Consider the following 26,736-nt stretch of genomic DNA (forward strand, 5'->3'; position numbering starts at 1 on the left):
ATAAGAACTCTCATTACCATTTTTCCGACCACATATTTTTGTACATTGTTTTTTTTTTATAAGGATAATAACAGGACTTTCCCTCATGATTTGGGATTTTTTTTTTCCTGTAGAATACATTTTGTAGGTAATTCTGTCACTTGATTTTATTAAATTAATTTAAAAAACATTAAAATGATTGTGGGACCATTTTTACCAATTATCTTTCTTCTTTTTTTAAAAAAAAAAGCTGAATTAAAATTTGGGAAATTATCCCTTCTTATTCATAACAATAAATAAAGCAACCATTCACTGGACCTCACTGCTTGCTTAATTGTTGCTTTTAGAAATTGCACTTATTTATTATTATTAACTTAAGAAAAATTATTTACCTAAAGAAAACAAAGAAAATAATCTTTATGTCATAACTATCTTTGTTGGAGTCTCTAAAAAAATGATTTAACCTTTGTGTTTTCACAGGAGTACAGTACATAACATGATAAAAAATATTCACCATATGTTCTATAATATATAATATAACATATCTTCGAGTAAACCTCAAAAGCAATACAGTGATGTCCACAATGATTATAGCGTTACTAACTCATTTGGACCTATGCAGCATTTAACAAACCCCTTGTGCAAACATGAAAACACACTGGGTCTGGTGATCTCATATGGTTTAACCATCAGCCTCCCTCAGATAATAGATGTTGCAGTGTCTGACCTTTCTTGTTTCTTTTTTCAAATGTAAGTATATACCACACCTTTGATTGATAGATTTGTCACTAAGCGCTGTCTCAATGTTGATATCACAGTGATCTTCATGGACCTCATTTCATTTCTATCTGCTATTAAACCCCCTTCCACAGAAACTCTTGTTGTGAACTATAGTATTAAGTCAAAATTATTTTATGACAAGATACTGTATTTCATAATATTTCATAATACCAAACATTGACATCACATGTTCTGCTTGTAAGGTCTCCAACACCCCAGCTAATGCATTGTTATGTCATCTGTCCACCTTCTAAGTTATCAGCCCCAGAATTTAGACAGGTTAGAGTATTCAGGAATTCCTCTAGCTGTCAACCAGTTACCCACTAAATTCCATGTCAACCAAATTTATTTATTTATTTATTTATTTATTTATTTATTGTAGTTCAGTTTCAGCACTGTACTTGCACCTCCAAGGCTCATTTTTGTATCCGATATTATTTAACATATTTATCATTTCTTTAACTAGTGCCTTTACTTATTAGTACAACACTTCCTTTCATTGGAACACAGATGCCCACAATTAAATTTATACTCTTCTGGACTGCACAGAGGGCATACATTTTTGACATGGAACTTTCTAGAGCTAAATTATAAAAAGACAGAAGTAAATTATTGGTAATGATGCACAGAGAACATCTATTGCCTCATAGCTTGACTCATTATCACTAAAAGCCAGTAATCAAGTCAAGAATTTATGAATCACGTTCAACAGTGACCTCAATTTTAATACATATATCAACATATTATTATCATCACAGAAACATCTAGCAATTATATTTTTGAATTGAGTTATTAATGAGACATAGCCCATAAGTCAGAACTGATTTAAAACAAAAAAAAACAACCAAAAAAAAAAAAAAAACATGATCGCCTAAAAATAATTGGCATTAGTTCTTGTGACATATTTTCAACATCCTACTGATTTTAATGAGATACATATCAGCACTTTTTGAATGAGAAACTTCACACCATTATAGTCAGCAATGATGCACACAGATGTACCCATGGACAATAAATCTATAAGTCATGCACAGCCAATTCTGTGGGGTTTTATTACCTGTATGCACCTTTAATGTCTTTGTCTGAAAGATCATCTTTGTTCAAATAGCTGTTCATCTGTTTACTGCAGACAAAAAGCCAGGCATCACCTCTCTTGCTATCGTCCCTTTCATATCCTTGAAAACAAAATTGGCCCACCATTTTGCTACCAAGGTAACTGATGTCCATTAGCGGAGCATAGTCCATCAATAAAACCAGTTCAACCTCTATTACAGTGCTTTCAAAAAGCTCACTTGTATTTTTTTTTCCAAACCAGCGCAAAATATTGAACATAGCAGAGCACTGATTATTTGTATGCATTATATCACACTGTAGCAGAAAACCACAATGAAAAAAGAAAACAATAATCATTGAGGAATCCAAAATTGTTAAGAGACAAAACACTTTTTAACATGAGATAACCAATGTTCCTTTTCACAATGATGTGTTCTTTCCCCTAGCATTTAGAGCTGGTTAATATGACAAAATTCTAACGTTAGCATAAAATTTGTACTTAATCTTTTCATGTAAAATTCTAACAAAGAATGATAGAATAATGGAAAATGTATTGTTCAGTTTTGAATTATTTGTGTATCTATTTTATAAGACTCTCAGTGAAGGTAATTTCCATGTTTTTAAATGTGTTTTAAACACCTTGATAAATTTTGTGAAATACTGTGAAATGATAATTCTGTCATATTGTGCACACTTAATTGACTGTATAGGGAAATGATGTTCTTACTACCAGTAGTTGTGTAGAAATATACAATGAAGTTAAAGGAAAGCTGTTTTTGTCGATATTATTTTTGTTGTTTTTGCAGCATTCAAAAAACATACACATAACATGAACATTGACACTTTCTCATTTTGTTTTCTCACGGATTTAAAAAACGTAAATTGGCAGAGAATGCTACCTCTCCTCACTGAATAAAAAAATGGTCAATGTTGACGACAGTACAACAAACCCTACACTCTGTTACATAAAGGAGGTGTCAAGCTCCTGTTCCCATCCAGTGCCGAGGATAACAGAGGGTTGGGGCCCTTTTGAATAGTTACTGTGGCCCTGAGCGTTGGCTCTGAGAGCCTCATGGCTTTTAAGGAAAGAAATCCTCTTGCTGTAGGGTGGAGAGCTGCTCCGTCTAGTGTTGACTTGTGGGTGCCTACACATCAGCTCAAAAAATCGTTCCCGAAAGCGGCTGGAAAGAAGGTTGTAGATTATAGGATTGATGGCAGAGCTGAGGTAAAACAACACGCCGGAAAGGATATGCACGTACTCAAAGATGTTGTGCAAGTGGTCGGTCCAATTAGTGATGAAACTCCACAAGAGTCTGTCAATATGGAATGGAGCCCAGCAGATAGCAAAGGCCAGCACCACAACAGCTGCAGCAAATACCAGAGAAGAGTATTAAAATACAAACAACAGTTTCAGACGAGGCCTGGAAGCAGAACAGCTAGTAGGAAACATAGATCAGTGATTATAAACTCTGTCTGGATAAGAGGTGAATAAAAACTATTTTTACATTACTAGTCATTACATGATCTACTACTGTAAGCAGGAGACATAGGCAAAAAAAGGACTTCTATTGTCATCTATTGTGTCTTGTATTTTTATTTGCAACATCATACATATTGTCTTATAGCCAGGTATCCACATACTTTTTCTTAGGTATATAGTGTATAGTTACAGTACTTTTATTTACTGTATATAGTGTAAATATACAGTGGGTAAGGAAAGTATTCAGACCCCTTTAAATTTTTGACTCTTTGTTTCATTGCAGCCATTTGCTAGAATCCATTTTCAAAAAGTTCATTTTATTTCTCATTAATGTACACTCATCACCCCATCTTGACAGAAAAAACAGACATGTAGAAATTTTTGCAAATTTATTAAAAAAGAAAAACTGAAATATCACATGGTCATAAGTATTCAAACCCTTTGCTGTGACACTCATATTTAACTCACATGATGTCCATTTCTTCTGATCCTCCTTGAGATGGTTCTGCTCCTTTATTGCAGTCCAGCTGTGTTTAATTAAACTGATTGGACTTGATTAGGAAAGGCACACACCTGCCTATATAAGACCTTACAGCTCACAGTGCATATCAGAGCAAATGAGAATCGTGAGGTCGAAAGAACTGTCCAAGGAGTTCAGAGACAGAATTGTGGCAAGGCATGGATCTGGCCAAGGTTACAAAAGAATTTCTGCAGCACTGAAGGTTCCTAAGAGCACAGTAGCCTCCATAATCCTTAAATGGAAGAAGTTTGGGACGACCAGAATTCTTCCTAGACCTGGCCGTCCAGCCAAACTGAGCAATCGTTGGAGAAGAGCCTTAGTGAGAGAGGTAAAGAAGAACCCAAATATCACTGTGGCTGAGCTCCAGAGATGCAGTAGGGAGATGGGAGAAAGTTCCAGAAAGTCAACTATCACTGCAGCCCTCCACCAGTCAGGGCTCTATGGCAGAGTTGCCCGACAGAAGCCTCTCCTCAGTGCAAGACATATGAAAAAACACATGAAGGATTCCCAGACTATGAGAAATAAGATCCTCTGGTCTGATGAGACCAAGATTGAACTTTTTGGTGTTAATTCTAAGCGGTATGTGTGGAGAAGACCAGGCAATGCTCATCACCTGCCCAATACAATCCCAACAGTGAAACATGGTGGTGGCAGCATCATGCTATGGGGGTGTTTTTCAGCTCCAGGGACAGGACGACTGGTTGCAATTGAAGGAAAGATGAATGTGGCCAAGTACAGAGATATCTTGAGTGCTCAGGACCTTTTCCAGAGTGCTCAGGACCTCAGACTGGGCCAAAGGTTCACCTTCCAACAAGACAATGACCCTAAACACACAGCTAAAATAACAAAGGAGTGGCTTCAGAACAACTCTGTGACCATTCTTGGCTGTCCCAGCAAGAGCCCTGACCTAAACCCAATTGAGCATCTATGGAGAGACCTGAAAATGGCATCCCCAATCCAGGTGTGAAAAACTTAGGTGTGTTGCATCATTCTCAAGAAGACTCATGGCTGTACTACTGTAGCTCAAAAGGGTGCTTCTACTCAATACTGAGCAAAGGGTCTGAATACTTATGACCATGTGATATTTCAGTTTTTCTTCTTTAATAAATAAATAAATAAAAAAAATTCTACATGTCTGTTTTTTTTCTGTCAGGATGGGGTGCTGAGTGCACATTAATGAGAAATAAAATGAACTTTTTTGATTTTAGCAAATGGCTGCAATGAAACAAAGAGTGAAAATTTTAAAGGGGTCTGAATACTTTCCTTAAAACACTGTGTTATTGTATTAATTTATGCTTGTTTAAATGTTTAATACACCTGCATTGACTGCATTTATTCAATCCATAATTACAAATAACTACAAACAGTTCCAAACAGATTTGCCTCTGATGGAAAATCTGTTTACTAAATAGAAATATTGGATATTTTTCATCCTTCTATTAATTGTGCTATCCTCCTTTTTTCAATATTTCTTTAAACACAAATATCATTAACATTCCCTACACTGCAGCAAATATTATCATAATTGTTTTCAAATGCATGTAGCTATATATTATTAAGAGGCAATTAACTGTTTTGTTGTTGTTGTTTGTTATTATTCATTTATTTAATTGCCAGGCACATCACCCAGTGTACATGCTATATATATATATATATATATATATATATATATATATATATATATATATATATATATATATATATATATATATTAGGGTGGGATATATTTAGGTTAGGGTGGAATGATGAACCTTAGTTCACGAATGTTTAGTTCTGAATGTTTTGCAACTGTTTAATATATGCAATACACATCAGTTAGTGCTTAAACATTTGATTCTGAATTATAAATCTCACTATGGGTTCTGTGTTTAATGCATTAGTTAAATCTAATGATATAGCCTTATTTCCTTTTAACCATGAAATCCCATTTTAACTGAAATATACTGTAGTTAATTCAACTAAACTCATAGATCTTTGTTCCTTAACACCCACACCATAAAACGTTATTCTGGGTAGAATTATCTTGTCTTTAACTACCTTGAGTAAATGGAAACATTTTACAAATTCAAATAGTTCAAACATTGTAATGGTTAGACCAGTCAGAGGTACAGGAAGTGCATCCTGTCCCACTGAACTGCCAGCTTTGCCAGGGAAACCCCAATTTTAACCCCAATTTTAATGCCTTGTGATTGGTGAAGAGGCTCAGCTATGCCTTCGCTAGGAATATTCAACTGTCTGACTAAAGGTACTGACTGTGGTACAGTACATTAGTATTTGTGATGCTTTAAGCTGAAATGAATTCTGCAGCTACCATCATCAGTTGATTTTCAAATGTGTCAGAGGCCAGAAAGAACTTGGCAGTTCATTATCAGCTTAGAAGAATCTCTCAGAAGTTGTTGTGGACGTTATATTCTGGTGCACCTCTGAGGATCAGGGAGGGTGACTAGTCATTTGGAACCGACATGTCTGAGCTCCAGAATAATCAAGTTCAATTAATCGATTTCACCCACCAATTTGTCAGTTGACCTAGACCATATTCCTCTCACTGTTGGAAGGAAAGTCAATGTATGAGGTAGTTACCCTACAAACTGATGAGCTTACCACTCATCACTGCCAGCTACATAAGATCTGATTACAGAATCCTCTACTAATGCTACCTTGTTCAGGTTACACTGGCTCCAACCCAATATCACATGGACTGAGCAGGTTATCATTGCCTTTTCGCTTTAATGTCATGAAAGCTGCTTGTGTCATCCTGCAATCAACATACTCTTCCTGTAGAGGACTCAAAAACCAGACAAGAAATTAATTTTCTGAAATTTAATTTAATATCAAGACCATATAAGTGTGACATCAATCTGCTCTCTAACATAAAAATTAACCCCAATCAAAAACATCTAACCATTAACCTCTGCAGAAAACAAGACAACGTTTAGCTTACATTTATGTACAGTACATGTACGCTTCTACGTAGTGTACTGAAATATAGCTGCCCTAACTGCTGCAGCATCTAAAAACAGCCACCATTATCACCATGCTTGATCTTTTAAGTGCTTTCTTAGTTTGAAACAGAGAGGGTGACCAATGAAATTCACTTTTCAGTATGACCTCAGTACACTATGAATATTTGGCAATGCAACATGTACAATGATCTGTATTCTAGCCTTCATTAATGATGTTCTCACAAACATGCTCTAAATATTTCTTATTGTGTACATTGATGATATTCCAATCTATTTCAACTCCCTAACCCACACATCCAACATGTGAAACATGAAGCTGAACTGGCTTATTCTGAACAATTTCTTTCTTGAGTCGAATTTCTACAAACCTCCAACTACACAAACAATGTCCAACCAATTTAGAAACATGTCATCATTCTTCCACCCACCACAATTTGGCCACATTCAGGTTTGTTTTTAAAGAACACTAGTCACAATGTTCATTTGGGGAAGTGAGCAAGAATATAGTAAAACCTACATGGTTCACACTCATTTGGTGCTGAATAAGTGGCAGCAGTGGTATTTTTGTGATCTCTAAGCATATATGGACAATGACACAATTTTCTCATTTTACCTCTGTATGTGCATATAAAAAAAGACTCAAGATATGAGGGATGTGTAGACTTTCACCTTTGATTCAGTGATTTTAACAAAAATAATAAATTAACTGCTTAGAAATTGTAGCCATTTGTTACATAGTCCCTCCACTCCACACGTTATTATAAATATAACAATTGGAAGCAAATCCTTTATAGGCAATAACTGCCTGAAGTATGGAACCCATGGACATGGACAAGTTTCCTCTGTTGAGATGCTTTCCCTGGCCTTGTCTGCCACTGAGTTCAGTCACTGAATGTTTTGTGCCTCTTTTTGCTTTCAATTTGTCTTCAGTTATTGAAAAACATGCTCAATTGGATTGAGGTCAAGAAACTGTCTCTGACATTTAATAACATCGTCATTCTTTTACAGGCATTGTGGTGTTGCTGAAATCTTCATTGCCTTTATACTTTTTAAGAATGCACCACATTGTTGATTTGGCCGATCCTAGAGTTTCTGCTATCACTCTGATTGGCCTGTTTATTTTTCGTATTAAAGGTTGCCTCCTACTCTTGCATAAACTATTCTTGTAGCACATAGTAAGAGTCCCCGTAAACTGCTAACAAATGCAAATTTAGCACTTGGAATCAACTCCAGACCTTTTATCTCTTTAATTTGAACACTGATCCCACTTATGAATCACCTGTCCAAATATATTGGAGTATGTAAAACTAGAGGGACTGTGTAAAAACAAGCTATAACTCCTAATGCAATAGTTTTGTTAAACTACTTGAATTTAAGCTGAAATTCTACAGTCATATCTTGTTTGCTTCATTTCAGATTTCATTATACTTTTCAACATCAGACAACACTTTGTGGCAGAATGTATTAGTAAGAGGGTGTAGCTTTCAGTAGTTTAGTTCATTTTAAAATATATTTGTAATGTGAATGTAACTAGCAGAGCTTGTCTGTGTAGCAGACCTTGGTGATTATAGTGGAGTTGCCCCTGCCCATTGGTGTGTGAATAATGTTGTATTGAATGTAAGCAAGATGCGTTGCATTTAAATTCCTGCTTACTCTGCATCTCTTGCTGCGTGTTGCACTTTGGGTAACCTTTCTATCTTAAGGTATATTTTGGGATAATAGATTGGTTATGTAATAGCAGATGCATCCTAGTGCTATGTGCTTTTCTGCCACAATGGGTTTGCCTCAGGTATTCTTATCAGAAGGTAGCTTTGTAATATTGTTTTGCTGTATTATATTGCTATGCTGTAAAATTCATTGGATTTATTTATGTATGTGCATGTATTTTTATTTACGCATAGAGGACACTGTGTTGTAACTAGGTTCAGGTAAAGCATTTCATCAGTGAACTCAATGCAGGTAAAACTAGATTACTTAGCTAGACTGACCCTGATGAGGAGTGTGAGCATATATCTAGTCAGATTTACAAAAAGGTAGGATCTAAGATGGTGAGAAAGACATGAGGTGTAATTGGGACATTGTTTTTATTTCAGAACCCTGGCACCAGAGCCACTGCTACTTTGCCTATTTGCATGTTAAGTTTAGTGGGATGCTTGATTCTTGCTGTTTAGCACATAACCAACTAGTGAATAAATACTTCTTATTTATATATGAGCTGCTTGTGTATTTATTATTTGGGTATATTCAGGTACTTTGGTTAAATAATTAACATATGTATAAATTTGTTGGCCCAGAGTTAGCCACAGGAGATTGGAATGTGACTTAATATATATATATATATATATATATATATATATATATATATATATATATATATATATATATATATATATATATATATATATATATATATATATATCATATAATATTTTAAATTGTAAATATATATTATCTTAAATTTTATGTTAATATTCTTTAAATTAATTTTAAACTTTAATTGTATATTTTCATTTATTTATTTTTATCCTTATTTCTTCTTCTTCTTTTTCTTCTTCTTCTTCTTCTTCTTATTATTATTATTACTGTTGTTGTTGTTGTTATTATTATTATACATTTATTCCTTTTTTCTCTCTCTTCTGTTTCCATACTTCTGTAAAACTGCTTTGAGACAATAGGAATTGTTAAAAACGCTATACAAATAAATGAAATTGAAATTGAATTGAACTGACTTAATTTAATTACTATTGTGCTTCTTTCCCCTATAACATTGGTTAGAGCATGCATTGTGCACCCCGAAGGCTGGTTATCACCCCAGAGTGACTCACTCAGCATCCTGCACCTCTATGGTAAAATGTGCTTTTTCTCTGTCTCCAGTCTGTGTATGTGTGGTTGCATGTCCATTTTTTCCATTGAAAAGTAATCTCTCAGTTTCTTCCCTTTTTCTTAAAAAAAAAAATCCATTCCTTATTTAGAATTCTAGAACAATCATACATTCCTAGCAGTTGTTCTCTGTGTGTGTTTAACTGATTTGAAATATATGTTGATATGTATTTTTAAGTTTGTGTATGAATAAATTAAATAAATATGCATTCTTTTAAAATAAAATGGATTCTATTTTCATTTTAACAGGAAGTGTCCTTAGAATGTGCCACCAAATGAAATATGCCCACAGGTACCAGATTTTTATTCCTTTTAAATCCGCATTACTTCAAATATTTACCAAAGTGTGTATAAATATCCATTTAAACCCCTGACACAAAGTTACTAGACATTCAGATAAGCTGTGTATCTATTTGTGTCTGTTTGGTGGTAATGTACTTGCTATTTTAATGGGACAAACGATTAACACTCTTTCAATGACACAACTGGGAATGAGTGGAGTGTTGGTGCATTTTGCACATAAAAAAACACCTTCTTGATGCTTCTACTTGTTATGGTATACCTATCAAAAAGGTGTGAAATTTTGATTGAGGGTTGTGCTAGGTGTCATTATTAAAGTTTTTTCCACATTTTTTGTGATAAAGTGGCAGACACTGCTAAAGTTGTCCAGGCCTAAATAGAATTTGTCCAAGTAAATAAAAATAGGTATGCAACTGCAAATAAAAATTTGGCCAGAAACTGTGTAAATCTATCTAAGAAGATACATACAATAAATAAGTCTTCATATAAATTCAAAAACAAAAAGTGTGGATGTTGAAAAAGCATGCAAATGTGACTCACATAGCATTTTGGTGATTTGCCTCTTCCGTCCACTCTCAACTTGTATCTTCCAACTGGTGTCTGCACTGCAATTTTTCCCCACTTTCCTACCCTTCTGCCTCTGCTCCCTGCCAAGCCTTATCCCTATTACTATATAGAGCACACTAATCACTGTCATGGGTATAAAGTAGAACAGAATGGTGGTCACCTGGATCACCAAGTTATAAATCCACTGGGGCTTGAGAAGGTTGCAGGTGGCTGACTCAAGGACCTTCTCAGGTAGATAATAATAATGTAAGCCATGGAGGGAGGTGTTAGGGATGGCACAGACCAGAGACACAGCCCAAACCCCTCCGATAACCCTCTGTGCATGTTTGTTGGTGATGGCATATCGAGTCTTGAGTGGGTGGACCACAGCCACATAGCGTTCAATGCTCAAAACCATGACATTAAGCACAGATGCAAAGCAAACCGTTTCAAACAAAAATATCTTGAAACAGCAAATGATCTCACCAAATGGGAAAGGGTAGTTTTGCCACAGGTCATATATCTCCAGAGGCATTCCAAACAGCAGCACCAGCAAATCAGATATGGCCAGGCTGAAGAGGTACAGGTTGGTAGGTGTTCTCATCTTCTTGTGCTTAGTGATCACTGTACAAGTAAGAAGATTCCCCAAAACACCAGTGACAAAGATAAATATGTAGGTTAATGTCACTGGGAGGAAAAATGGAGACCTCCTTGGTCCAAGGAGTCTGAGCAGGATATCTTCCATTGTTTGGGGCTGACAAAATCCACTCCCATTACCAGTGTGGTTAAATGAAGAGATGTTGCATGGAGTGAAATCAAATTCAGTTCCATTCATAACAGGATCACAAATGCATTTTATGGACATTCTGAGGTAAGGCAACAATATGGGAGAGAGATCCTTGGTGGTTGATATAGAATCTACATTCTGCAGATTTAGACCTCCTGCTCTGTATGATGGGCACCTATAAAAAAAAAGTAATATTTGTTACAATGTTGTACATATTATGCATCTGTTTAGAATTATATCTGAAACAATGGCCTAATAATTTTATATGCCTTTACAAAATGTTTTATTTGTTTTAATATTGTTTTTACTCAAATTCAAATTTATTTTCACAATGGGCATTGTCTGTCTCAAAGCAGCTTTACTGAACATAAACATAAAACAAAAGGTTAATATAAAGATTAATATAATACAAAAATTCAAGATTTATATTAGATATATTTAAATGTGTTTGTATTTATCCCCAATGAGCAAGCCTGAGGAGACTGAGCGACTGTGACAAAGAAAAACTCCCTTGGATGGTAAAGGAAGAAACCTTGAGAGGAACCAGACTCAAAGGGGAACCTCATCCTCATATGGGTGACACTGGAGGGTGTGATTACAAATATACAGTCCGACAAATGTTGTATTGATGAGGAGGTTTTTGTCCTCAAAGACCACATGTTGTTGGCATCTACCCTTAGTATGACTGAATACTTCATGAAGAAGTCCACCTAGAGCTGGTAAATCCCTAGATGTCTCAAGACTATACTCTACTATACTCTACTCTACTATACTATACTATACTCTCTGAGAATATATCGGGTCAATTCAGTTAGTTTGTCATGGGGGACAGATCATGAAAAGCATCACAAATAAGGGGTCAAAGAGATGTGGCTTGCAATATGTGCAATGACACAACGACAATATAGGAGCCCATATGTTGTATTTTTGCACCATAAGAAACCCAATTTAGCTTTTTTCCCCTACATTTAAATATGCTTGTGTTGTATTTTGAAACTGCACTACAACAACATCAGTGCATTGTAAGACACCCAAGTAGGCTTTTTTTCTACATTTAAATGGGTAATTCAGAGAACCATATCACACTCATTTAGAATTTAACTGAAACTTGATAAAAAATAAAAAAGTTATATATTATTTCATGCTATTTTTCTCAAAATAAATTCTTTAAGTATGACTATTTAAACTATGGCTATGTAATCATTGGAAAAACATTTAAGTTGCCTTCTAATGAGAGAAATGATATTTTTCAGATTTGGCAAGAACAGTGAAATGTGGTGTATATGTTGTCAGTGCAATACACATACTGTGATGAGGGTGCTGGGCTGTGAGGGATGTGTGATTACTTATTTTAATGACATTCATGTGTGAGAATGACGATTCGCATGTTTAAGTAGAGTGATGGTAGTAATAGGGTTACTGTTGTTACACCGAATTTCTCATTTTTGGGGGGGGGACGGATTAAAGGAAGAAATGAACAGACAAAATGATACCAACAAAATTTCTCATCTGTTATCCTGTCAGTCATCGCATCTCACAGGAGAGGCTGCTATTCCAAACATCACGTGACTCGTGCTGAATGGAACAGACGAGCGTCGCTAAAAACTGTAGGGTCTGTTGTCTGACTGAATTAAATTTATTATAGAGATGGGCTTTTTTTTTACACTAGGCCACTTAAAGGGCTTTTTTTCACACAGTCTTCCTGTACGAACATACCAAGTGTATGTAACATGTAAAATAAGGTATGAAACAGGAATAAACAATCACTGAAGTGGAGAAAAATGCTAGAAACTATGAAAGCTAATTAAAATATGTGAATGATTTGATGTAAAATAAACATAATAATAAATAAACAAAATGAGACATAATGTTAATAAAACCTCCAGTCTTTTAAGAGAGAGGAATCATAAATATAAGGTTAAATATCTGAAATGAAATTTACTGAAAGTGAGTGAGTGAGTTCCAGAATGTTCACTGTTGCCCTTTACTCTATAGGTCTATGTAACTATTATAATCTAAATGTTTTCATTAAAGATAAGTATTTGCCACTGTTATTGGATACTTACTTAATGTATTCTATTTTAATTGACAAGAAATTTTCTTCAGTACCAAAATTAGCTAAATGACACTGAGGGGATTTCAAGGATTGTATTTTTACAGTGCTGTTTTCAATATAGTTAACACAGGGATGGCCACAGAAGCTACACAGAGAAAAAGCCTTATTTTATGTTTATATTATAACGCATAAAGGAAAAAGTCAGTGGGATAATTTTACTCGCATGAATGCAAGATAAAGAGCTGGTCAGACTGAATTTAAGGATGTACTTAGTACATGTATTAATAGAGAACAATGTGTGACAAGCTGTAAATTAGCATCGCTCTGGGGAAATGAGATGAGCAACCCAACCACAATCATTGACGTAATTTGGCAAGTACTGCCAAACACTGGTTTTTTAGAGTGTGTACGAAGAGGTCACATCAAATTATGCCTACATGGTTTAACCATGGACCTTTATAGAGAAAATGTGAATGACCACAAAAGAAATGTAATTAGCCTTCTTGAACAGGCATCTGAAAAAGGTCTGAAAAAACTGTACACAAAAGGGGGGCAGGGCAACAGGACCATTATTTTAAACTCAAAAACAAAGGTATATAATCAGTAAAGGTACAACCAAATAAACGCTACTGCTAAACACGCTATTGTGAAACACACACTATTGCCTCGAGTTGTGATCAACAAGGTACTATTTATTTATTTATTTATTTATTTATTATTTATTATTTATTGTATATTCCATACAATCAAGATACTTGTAATTATTCTCAAAATATATTTTTAATTAAACTATCAACCAAAAAAACAATTAACAATTACAATGTGACATATGGCTAAGTACAGTGACCCATACTCAGAATTCGTTCTCTGCATTTAACCCATCCAAAGTGCACACACACAGCAGTGAACACACACACACACACCGTGAACACACACACACACCGTGAACACACACCCGGAGCAGTGGGCAGCCATTTACACTGCGGTGTCCGGGGAGCAGTTGGGGGGATTCGGTGCCTTGCTCAAGGGCACCTCAGTCGTGGCCGCCCAGAGACTCGAACCCACAACCTTCGGGTTATGAGTCAGACTCTCTAACCATTAGGCCACGACTGCCCCTAAACATGAATATGTGCTTATCTTTCAAATACATATTATTTCTATGTCACAACCAGGGTAGGAAGGAGACAGACTTGTACACAGGATAGCTTCAAATGAAAGGAGTTTAATAAATAATAAAGACAACACAGTGAAAGACGATAACTAAAACAATACAAATGACGACACTTAACAACAACTAACAATGACTAACGTAACTGACAATTAGGAACAGGTGTGGAGCCAGGGAGGAGTGAACGAAGGTGGGGCAGACACGTGACAACAATAACAATAGCACATGGCCAAAAGTCCGGGCTGATCCCTGACAGTATATTTCTCACAGCATTATTCAGAGGTGTTTTTGACACTTCTTAACAAATAGGTTTTCAATCTTAGATTACGTTAGGGGACTGATTTGGCCATAACTAATGTTTGATTCTACTGTATAGTGGTTGAACCACTTCTGTGTGAATTTGTCTAATTGTCCTAGAAGTTCCAACAATGAAAGTGGCATGGTATTTTACACAGTCGTTGATGCCATGTACGCTAATCAATCTCTACTGCTTCTCTTTTTCTACCCATCCCAAGACATCCAAAGTTTGTTCCAGCTCCAGTTATGTGCCGTGTCATGAAGATTTCGGACCTTCATTGAGATGAGGCAAACCCTGTGAGGATCTTGAGACATCTAGAGATTTGCCAACTCCAGTTGGACTCTGCTTCATGAAGTATTCAAACATTCATGAGAAGATGCCAACTACATGTGGTCTTTGAGGGGAACAACCTCCAAATCAATACACAATTGTCGGACTGGATATTTATAATTACACCATCCACTGCCACCTAAATTAGGTTCCCTTTTGAGTCTGGTTCCTCTCAATGTTTCTTCCTCTTCCATCTTAGGGAGTTTTTCCTTGCCACAGTCACCTCAGTCACCTCAGGTTTGTTCATTGGGGATAAATAAGATAAGATAAGATATACCTTTATTTGTCCCACAATGGGGAAATTTCTCTGTTACAGCAGCAAAAATATATAAAAAAGAATAAAGAATAAAGACATAATATAATATACAGTGTATACAGAAACAAAAATGTATAAAAAGAGTAGCAGTTACATTGAAGACATATTGCACATAGGTAATATTGCATATTTTTCAAAATTTCTTATTGCACATGTTTAAAATAATTTGTTATTGTTTATTATTGCAGTGAAACAGTAATAACAGTGTGTATTATGGTGACAGGTTCACTGGGAGCAGCTTTGATTGTAAAGTCTAATAGCCGCAGGGAACAAAGAGCATCTGTATCGCTCCTTCAGACACTTACTGTAGGATGTAACAGTCTTTCACTGAAGGAGCTGCTCAGAGATGAAACCGTTTCATACAGGGGGTGAGAGTCGTTCTCCAGCAATGATGATAGTTTTGCTATCATCCTCCTTTCTCCCACCTCCTCTACAGTGTCCAGAGGAATCCCCAGGACTGAGCTTGCCTTCCTGATCAGCTTGTCCAGTCTCTTCCTTTCTGCAGTAGAGATGCTGCTGCACCAGCATACCACACCATAGAATATGGCTGAGGACACCAGAGTCAAAAAAGGTCTTCAGTAGCTCTCCCTGCACCCCAAAAGACCTTCGTCTCCTCAGCAGAAAGAGTCTGCTCTGCCCTTTCTTGTAGATTGCCTCAGTATTGTCTGTCCAGTCCAGTTTGCTGTTCAGATGAACTCCCAGGAATTTGTAAGAGTCCACTCTCATGATGTCCTTTCCCTGAATGGTCACTGGTGGTAATGAGGTTTGTTTGTGCCTACGGAAATCCACCACCAGTTCTTTAGTTTTCCCCTCATTTAACTGGAGGCAGCTCTGTTGGCACCAGTTTACAAAGTTCAGGATCAGTCCTCTGTACTCCCTGTCATCATCAGCCGTGATAAGACCGACGATGGCAGAGTCATCAGAGAACTTCTGTACGTAGGTGACAGGTTGAACATGAAGTCTGCAGTGTAGATGGTGAAGAGGAACGGGGCCAGAACTGTTCCCTGCAGAGCACCAAACAACCATGTCAAGAGTCCTCACATACTGTGGTCGGTCTGTGAGGTAGTCCAATATCTAAGCACACAGATGATGGTCCAGTCCCATGCACACCATCTTATCCCTCGGGAGCACAGGTTGGATGGTTTTCAAAACACTGGAGAAGTCAAAACACATGACTCTCACTGTGCTCCCAGCCTTTTCCAGGTGAGAAATAGCCCGATTTAGGAGGAAGATGACAGCGTCTTCCACTTCAATGCCAGGTTGGTAGGCAAACTGAAGTGGATCCATTGACAGGCTCACCAGAGGTCACAAATGAGTTAGCACCAGCCTCTCCAATGTCTTCATCAGATGCGAGGTCAGTGCTACTGGTCGGTGGTCCCCAAGGTCTTTTGGGCACGACATCTTTGGTACAGGCACCACGCAGGATGTCTATTGCGAGTTAGGTGTGTTGTGTGTAGGCTGTGAGCTGTGAGCTGATAGCAGTGCAGAGAGAGGTGGGGCTAGAACAGCTTGCTGTGGAAGCAGAGGAGGGGGGTTGCAGCAGAGGGGACTGGATGGGGGCAGGGGAGGATGGCTGATCAAATCTGTTAAAGAATAGATTTAGATCATTCACCCTCTTCTGGTCACCCTCAGCCTGAGAGCTGGGTTCCTTATGACCAGTGATGGTTTTGAGCCCCTTCCACACACCACTGACGTTGTTCTGCTGCAGCTGATCCTCCATCTTCCTCCTGTAGCATGCTTTTCCTTTCCTGATCTTCTTTCTCAGTTCTCTCTGGACAGTTTTCAGCTCTTCCCTGTTTTCTGATTTAAAAACCCTCTTCTTCTCTTTAAGGAGAGTCTTTATATCAGGGTTGATCCATGGTTTGTTGTTGGGAAAACACCCTACAGTCCTGGTAGGTACAGTATTCTCCACACAGAAGTTGATATAGTCCATAATACAGTCTGTTAGATTGTCAATATACTCCCCATGAGGATTACACAATTCCTCCCACATAGTTGTTTCAAAACAGTCCTTCAGAGCCTCACTGGTCTCATCAGACCATGTCCTCACTGTGCGGGAGGCAGCTGGTTGCCTGCATACAAGGGGTTTGTACACAGGTAGGAGATATACCAGGTTGTAATCCGATCTTCCCAAAGCAGGGAGGGGTGCTGAAATGTAAGCCTCCTTTGAGTTTGCATAAATTAAATCCAATGTTTTATTGTCTCTGGTGTGGCATGAAACATACTGGGTGAATGTGGGCAGAGTTGAGGATGGAGGGGCATGATCGAAAACTCCAGAGATAACGAGAAGGGTGTTTGGGCTCTGTGTTAGCAGTCTATTCACCGTCCGCAGAGGGGGAATATACGCAGCTATCGCGATAACATCCGAGAATTCCTCTGGCAGATAGTACGGCCTCATGCAATGTCCTTGCAGCAGATCCATTCTTTAATAGTGATGTGACCGGATTTACACCATCTATTATTCACAAAAACTGCCAGTCCTCCTCCCTTTCTCTTACCGCTCTCCATCGGTAAATACGAACACATTTTATATATAATATAAAAGTATTATTTTAATCTTGAATTTTTGTATTATATTAATCTTTGTATAATAATAAACTTTTTGTATTATGTTTCTTATGTTTTGCAAAGCTTATTTGAGACCATGTCCATTGTTAAAAGCCCAATACAAATAAATTTGAATTGAATTGAATTGAATGTAGACTAACAAGACCTAACAAAGACCTCTGGGAAAAAAAATTCAGATAATGTAATAGACCTTTCACTATATAACAGTGGGGAGTATTTTCCTCTATAACTAAGCCTTTTTGCACTTTGAGTTTTTGTTGCCCATGAGTTCTTTTATATTTTAAAAGCATTTTCCATTGGCATCTACAAAACACCATACAGTTATATTTGTGGTTAGATCCTTGGCATTGGATCTTGCATTGGGGAAAAGATCCAGTTATTTTAAATGTCTGAAATAATGTTGTAACATGGGCATATTCTAACATTTTTATATCCACTGCACGATTATTTATGGTCAACACACTTTGCCTCATTTAATTTGTGTATTCTACAGACCTCTTTATGGTGTGTAAAAAAAAAACTTCCAAGTCTTTGAGTGTTGTTATATTTCAAAATACATCCTCTGTGAGTCTCTTCTACATAGATATGTTATTGAGGATGTATACTGTATCTCTAGAACAATTAAATTGTGTTTAAATATAATAGTCTGCTTGTTTTTGCCCATTACAAATGCTGTAGATAATTTAGTGGAATCACTATATGTAGATATTTTTTTAGGCAATGTGACAGTTCTGTCATTTGACCAGTTTAGATAGAAATACGACTTGTTTAAGTCATGAGTAAATGAAGACAGTCATTTAGTAATAATATACAAGTAACTGATTGACACAGTGACAAATTATTTGACTATTTCTGAGTTTAAAAATGAGATTTATCTTATAGAAAAATGACCTGCTTTCCAAAATTATAAAAAAAGAATTTGGTAAAAAAAATAAAAAAATTAAAAAAATTTAAAAAATAAATAAAATTTAAGTTCATTTAAATATTCAATGTGCTTCTCTAGGATCAAGTACCTACTCTTGGGCTTGAATAGTTACGAGAACCATCAAATTTGTGCAGCTTATAGTGTGCAGTGCGAGTAAAAGCAGCATATGTGAATGGTGTCTGATTGGTGTCAAGTCTCAGGTAACAGCAGGTAGCGTTTTAAAAATCAGACTATCTGCTAATCCTGGAACAGTCTACCTTACAGTCATTTGTGATTTTCTGCCAATGTAAAGCTGTTAGTTAGGTTTTGTCTTTGTTTGGTTTCAGGAATAAACAGGAACAAAAGCATAATAATATTCATATGTATTATTCTATTATAACAATTATAATAATAATCATAAAAAAGAATAGATTCTTTCATTCATTCCTCACCATTTGAGAAAATGAATCTCAGAAGCCTTAAAAAAAATTGTTCATATATCATAGGCAGAAACCAGACTGACTATTTTTTTAAATAAATAAATAAATAAATAAATAAATAAATAAATAAATAAATGAGCCGAATCACTACACAGAACATAGAGGTAATGATTATAAAAATATACAGAATGCAGAATTCTGTGCACCAAAAAGCTGTCATAATCACAAAACATCTATGTTATCATTTGCCTATTTATCTGTACTGTCACTTGATATTGCAGTCCAGATGATAGAAAAGCACACACCTCGTTCATATAGACCAAAGGCACATACCGTATAGGAAATGATGGCTCAGAAATCCTGAACTTGCTTTTTTTCTGGGGAAAAAAACAAAGACGATTAACTTCCTCCTGCTGAGTAACTTTATCTGTAAAGTAGCACAGGACACGATCCCGCTAAGAGACGCTTATAACGCCCTAAAGAGCGCGGTTGAGGATGATGAAGATGAGCACGATGATGCTGGGTTTGAGCGCTTCTTTCGCACGCGCTTTCAGCTTTCACCGAGGCACGAACTCACGTGCAGATCGCTTGCCACATGGCGCTCGTGCGTCTTTCTCACCTTATAAAGGAATGGCGTCTCATTCTTACAGCTTTTTTTTTACTCTCAATGTTAATTTATTACAGACATTTTTTGACACTTAATAACTGTAATACTTTTGCAATACTAATACAAAACCTCCTACTGTATGTTTTGATTGAATAAACATCTACAATAAGAATATGAGATGCACTTCCCATATACAGTAGGTGCATTTTGTATTGAATATAGCTGTTGTAATCTGTAATCTGCTGTCATGCATCATGTCTGAACTACCCTGTACTTACTACCTCCATCAGTGGAAAATTGCTACAGTTGGACTACCAATGACAAGGTCCACCGCTGAAAATGCCTACAATAGAAACGTGAGCAGCGGACCATAGAGCAATGGAAGAAGGTAGCCTGGTCTGATGGATCATGTTTTTTACATCATGTGGCATGTGTGCACTACGTAAAAAAGGCAAATCAGTGGATGCATTGTCATTCTCTAGGTAATGTTTGCTGGGAAACCATGTTTAGGTACCACCACAAGTACAACTCTTCTTGGCAACAGTATTCAGATTTTCTTTCAGCAGGATAATATGCGCTGCCGGACTGGAAATGTTCAGGATTGGCTTAAGGATCATGCCAAGGAGTTTATGGTGTTGACTTGGCCTCCAAATTCCACAGATCTCCATCTGGTCCAGCATCTGGATGTGCTGGAAAAACACGTCTGAACTTACAGAACTTAAAGGATCTGCTGCTAATGTCTTGATGCCAGATACAGTACCACTGCACACCATCACATATTATGGCTGATCAGATTCTATTCTATTCTATCTCTTCTCTCTGCTGCTCTGGACTTTTGTTTAATTTCAAGTTTCTGTAAGAATTTCCAAAAGTAATTTTTAAGATTTTTCCAAAATCATAAAAATTAAGTGATTTCACTTATAAAAGGTCAACAGCTAGAACAAATGAATGCTATAGTTATACAGTATAATCAAATATAACTTGTTACTGTACTGTTGAGTACTGTGAATCTGACTGGAGGTGAAATGTTTAAGATGTCAGTCATGCACATTACTGATTCAGTGATTGAAAGTTGGTTATGAGGTTTCACCTCTTTTAGTGACCACCATGTAATCATATGTAGAAGCTTTATATCCAGTATCCATCTGCCCCCACACCCACTGAATCTCAGAGAAGCTGTACATCTTAATCTTAAAGCCTGTTTTGCTTTGAGCATTTATACTCCATCCAAATCGAAGACAGATCCCAATCAGTCCAATTGAACTGAGAAGAAAGCTCTGCTCTCCTTTTAGATGGTGGCATAATCCTAGCACTATCTCAAGTGTGAGGGAAGATCTACACTGTAGCTGCAACCTTTCTAAATGAGAAAAGGTAAGCTTGTGTGTCAGTATAAACCTTCTCTTTTTCTGTTTCGGTTATTATTCTGTAGGATTGATCCTGGTGCATCTAGAAATCTCTTGTTTACCCTCAAACAAAAAGCCACATTTGTTAGTTACAAATACACATTACATGGTATTTGCCAACAACATCAACATCAACATCACTCACATCATAGAGGACTGAGGTTTATTTCAGAACACAATGAGTGTTGCCACATTTGCCATATATTTGCCAGCTGAAAATACATTTCCTGTTAGTTCCAGTTTTGATTCAGTTCAGTGCTTGTAATGTAAAGAAAGGGAATGGGAGATGAAGAAAAGTCATAGCCCAATGATCAGTGGAAGACCTCTGTTAAAAAGGTGGAGGGAAGATATCATTATACAGGATATTGTCAGCTTCTACTATGCAAATGAAAACAAAATTGGTCCAGCACTCATCCATACTCACAAATAACATTTCCTCTATCACGTTCACTATTTTTCTATTCTTCATGCTTTTTCAGCTCTGTGCCAAAAGCTATGTGAGCAGAAGCCACTTCAATTAATGAGATTTGCCGAAGAAATGCATTGTGCGTAAGTCAACCAATCTGATCTCCATCTGCATTTTCATTTCTGCATTCATTCATATTTGCATTTGTAGGTTTATTTGTATCTTCATTCATTCGTGGTTCATAAATCGTGCCCATCTGCAGTTTTTTTCATTTGTCTGCTTGTGAACAATACAAGTACAAAGTATTCATTGCAATTCTGTACGCATGGTGTAAGTATTCAGTAGATAAGTTGATCGTTTGAGAGTACTTGCAAAATAAATGTTTACAGATTTGAGAAAAGTTTTAGAGAGCATGCAACACAGACATTTTTCCCAGAAAATGAGTACTGTATTGTTCAAAAAACATTAGATTTTTTTTATTACGTATTGTTAAACACAACTGTAACAAGCAGTTCAAATTTTGTTATAAATTATATTATAAAATCATATTTACATTAAAAATTATTATTAAAAATAGATTGATAGAAAAGTCTTCTACCTTTAAACTTTTCTTGTGTTCTCACATGATTCCATCAAAATGATAATGTATGAAGCTGTTTGGGCAATGCATTACTTTTCAGTTGATATACTTAAGTTCACCAAAAGAGGGCAACGTTTACAGTTGTATTGAGAGATTAAGCCTTATTGTATTGACAGGAACACAGCTGGGCATAGAGGTACCATTCATTGTCAAATTGAACCATATCATAATCAGATTTGATGACAAAAAGATATATTGTGTGTATAGTGTGTAATGTAATGTGGACTATGTGCGATTATCTCAATAACATTTTGGTTAATGTTCAGACCCAATACTTGACCATCCAGTCGAGTCATTTAATAATTGTCAGTTGATGTAACTGCAAACCACTGGTAGGATCGATTGCAAATTTATGACAAAATATAAGTTTTGTTAGTTCAGAATTGCAAGTTTTTTAAAATCATAATTTAAGGATTCAGTGGATCTATCAGTTATGTCCCATTGCCATTCACTCAAATGGCCTTGGCAACAGGAGAATAATGATGCAGCAGGGCAAATTAATTAATTAACATGATGCAGTACTGTTTATCATAAAGCTTACTGACATATCAACAGGAAGCAAAACATACAAGCCAAAATGTGACTAGTGGCATATATGGTCCTGTCAAACATAAACTAGAGGAGTTTGTGAAATCTCTTGACATTTAGGAATTGTATATTCATTTATATATAAATCTTCCTTGAGTCACGATAGGCTGAAATATTTAGGGCTGCAAAGCACATGCTTTGGATTTATAACTGTTTGAGGGTATTTTCAATAATAACATAAATTATATTATTTACTATACATCCATAAACAAGAGTGTTTACAATTTCTCAATACATTTTATCAGACTTGTTCTGTTGTGTCATTAAAACCATCAGAGTGGCTTCTGTGTTTTTGTTCTTTTGTTCTCTTCCAACTTTATTTAATCAACTCTCTATTAAAGTTTAAGTGCAGCATAAATGCTTAATAGAGGTTTACATTTATTCATTTAGGGATTTTCATCTAAAACAAACAGCATTAGATATGTGACAAAAGAGGGAACTAAACAATCAACTGGCCTCCGTCATGAAGTTTATATAGATCACGTGATCACATCCAAATCAACACAGAGACAGACATGGATAAAAGACCACAAAGAAATATCAGTATGATCTATAACAATTTATGAGTACACATAAGAATTCAAAGAAGCTTTTATAGTTTAGGAAAGTACAGTAAGATGTAAATGAAAAGTATGTTTATTTAGACTGTTTCAAATATAGTACCCTGGTCCAAATACTGTACATATCATAAGATAAAATTCATAGATACACGTGAATCAATAAATAGGTAAAGGGTCAAAAACAAAAGGATTAAAAGAACTAAAAATGTGTTTTAGAGATATAACTATGAAGATTACAGACCTGTGTAATAGATATTTGGACAGATTTCCAGAAGTTATTTGGTCGTCTTCACCTCTGACTGTCGGAAGTGAGGTGGTGGATAATTTGATTAGATGTGGAAGAACCTAAAGATCTTAATGACACAGAAAACTGGCATATTGCTGTTGAATACTTGAATTGTCTTGTTTTGAGTGAACCTGATTTTCCAAACGGCAAAAGATAAATTTTAATTGTATAGCGTTTTTAACAATGGACATCGAAGCAGATTTACAGAATATAATATCTATTGTTAGTGGGTGTAAACTGTGTATATTCTAAATGTTAATGGATTTCTATATAAATATGTCATCAAATGCAAAAGGATTTTTCCTTCCTGTAACGTTACTCACCTCGTCTGTTTTAATAAATTCTTATTTACTCTATAGACACAGACTGTAATGGTAGAACTCGGGACTCCTGGGACTAAATGTATGTCCTCAAACAACATATATTTTTTTTACTTTAAAGCCTTTTAGATATACGACTGACATCCTTTACAATGCCACAGAGTAGGATTTCAAAATGATATTATTATTATTATATGGTGACAGATCATAAAATATACTTATGTCAGGATACTGAGACTCAAAAAGAGGAACTTCAATAAAGGACAGCACAAACGTCACGATTTCTGCAATGACGTCTGTACCACAATCACAAATAAAGATGGCAGTATATTCCACACTGTCACATATCTAAAATGACTCGTCTAAAATTTCACTGTGGTGCGGGTAAATGTCAGTGTGGTACACAATAATATGCATCTGATCACTGAGGTCTCATTAAAATATACAGTGAATTTCAGTACATCAACTGAATATAGTAGCAATTATGTGTAGACAATTACTTTTGCAGAGACGTTTGAAATCATTCAATAGCTGTACAAGCCACATACTTCTGCTGATGAATAACTTATGTCCATAATGTACTGTACTGTTGAACACATCCTGTCCTGTCTTGCACTATATTTATTTATTTTTTTTACTACATTTATCAATTTCCACCAGACATTTGCCCAGTCCACAGTGAATACTGATCACTAGAGTTTTTAACTGGAATAATCATCAATATACTCTTAAGTATTTGTCCATGACCAAAACCCACCAATCAAATCCAGACATTTTTGCAAACAGTGGTGAATAGTGAATAATGTATCTGATGAATCATTAAAATGTTATACTTTTTCTTTGAGGTGGTTAAAATCTCTTATCACACACTTTCTAACACCCTTTTTTCATGGCTGGACATTTGTGCAATGCTATTGACTAGGAGTGTAAAGATGAAATGAGATCAGAGGAAATGAGTAAGAGCCAAGCCACTAGTGGATTTGTTTTTCAACCTAATTAGATAGATCGATGAAATACTTAGTGCTGTTTCATTTTCCTAAGGTAAAGTTAATGGAGTGTAAGCAGTGCATGAATGCAACACCAGTTCCAAATTGATTAAGACTATTCCTAATTAGATGCTGTTACTGGATCTTAATATTCTGGATATTATTTTATCATGAAACACACTTCTTTATGTATATGTATTTATGTATATGATGGATGTGGTAGACTAGTGGTTAAGGTGTTGGACTATTGATCAGAAGGTCATGATTTTGAACCCTAGGTCCACCAAGGTGCCACTTCGAGGCCCTTAACCCTTAATTTCTCGGGGGGAGGATAAAAACTCTGGATAAAAATGTATGTAAATAAGACTGTGCTTCATTTTGATTGCTCTGGTTAATATATAAAATATTGTCCTCAAGGCAAAGTCAAGATATGGGTATTTATGGGTATTTATGGGTATTTATACTATAAATTAACATTAAGAAAAAAAAGAAAAAGCATAAAAAAATACAATAATAATACATTAATATCATCTTTTTTAATTATAAGGATAACCTTATATATTAAAACAACAGTAAATAATCTGGATACATTTAAAAAATGATTTCCACTTTTAATGTTTAATCTTTTTTATGCAACTCAAAATATTCTGTATTCTCTAATTTTTTAAACACATTTTCCACATTTTCAAAAAATGCATTATATACAGTACTTTCTGTGTAGATGTAAATATCACCATTTCTTCACTGAATGAATCTTGAGATCATGGCAATGAGTGATCAAACAAACAAAAAAAATCAACCCTGTCCACAATCAGACTTCTCCAACTCCCACACATCTTTTTTTGAAGAATTTATGGTTAGCAATTAAAAGGAGGAAGATACGGACACTTGTGATCCTCGTGCCTTAGTCATTGTCTCTGTGCTCGTGTACAGTACGTGTCATGTAGCTGCCATGCACAAAGCCACATGCAAGAGGTCAGGGAGGGCCTTGGCTGAAAGTCTGTGATCAATTGTAAAGCAGTATTGCATCATTAGGTCATAACACAAGGTGTGGTATAACCAATTCAAACAGTGAGCTGTCTTTCTGTTTATGATGGCACATAAATTCTGAGGTAATTCTTATACATATATACACATTGAAGCAGTTTAAGCATCTGTCATCTACACGTATGTCAACTCTGTATCTGAGGCATGCTTTTGTAATAATATTATAAAATAGGATGACAATAATAGATTGTACTGTATTAGTAGGAAGTACATATTATGACACACTGAATAAATAATTTAAATAAATATAACTGAAAAAATATAAAGAAAAATGACTGGAATTTTTGATACCAATCCAGTTCCAGTGGTGGGAGAGCCGTTTGAACGTTTAATTTTGGATTGTGTTGGGCCACTACCGAAATCTAAATCAGACACATATATATTTTATCGGCTCTCTGACTTTTATCCGAACTATTATTATAATTTATTTATTTAAATCACACATATATATTTAAATGGCAAAACCTTGTGAAAGCTCATCAGAAGTTTAAACCAGTCCAGTAGCTGCAAAAGCCACTGCTACAA

General features: G+C 35.8%; 1 protein-coding gene across 1 annotated transcript; it reads right to left on the reverse strand.

The window, feature by feature from the left end:
• Positions 1–1,707: 1,707 nt before the first annotated feature.
• On the reverse strand, positions 1,708–19,906 carry nmur3 (neuromedin U receptor 3). The gene is made up of 3 exons (XM_047805158.1): positions 19,702–19,906; positions 10,496–11,463; positions 1,708–3,177 (listed from the first exon to the last, which is right to left on the reverse strand). Exons 2-3 carry the CDS (start codon positions 11,364–11,366, stop codon positions 2,774–2,776), a joined length of 1,275 nt encoding a protein of 424 aa, XP_047661114.1. The 5' UTR covers positions 11,367–11,463; positions 19,702–19,906; the 3' UTR covers positions 1,708–2,773.
• Positions 19,907–26,736: the final 6,830 nt, after the last annotated feature.

This window comes from Tachysurus fulvidraco, chromosome 2, assembly GCF_022655615.1.
Source record: "Tachysurus fulvidraco isolate hzauxx_2018 chromosome 2, HZAU_PFXX_2.0, whole genome shotgun sequence".
Classification (NCBI taxonomy): domain Eukaryota; kingdom Metazoa; phylum Chordata; class Actinopteri; order Siluriformes; family Bagridae; genus Tachysurus; species Tachysurus fulvidraco.

What these genes read in the sequence shown, in the direction of transcription:
- nmur3 (XM_047805158.1), bottom strand. Translation starts at nt 11,366, where the DNA reads ATGTCCATAAAATGCATTTGTGATCCTGTTATGAATGGAACTGAATTT. An exon ending in GCAAATCACCAAAATGCTAT is followed by an intron (nt 3,178 to 10,495) that starts GTGAGTCACATT and finishes TATTTGCTGCAG; the next exon opens with CTGTTGTGGTGCTGGCCTTT.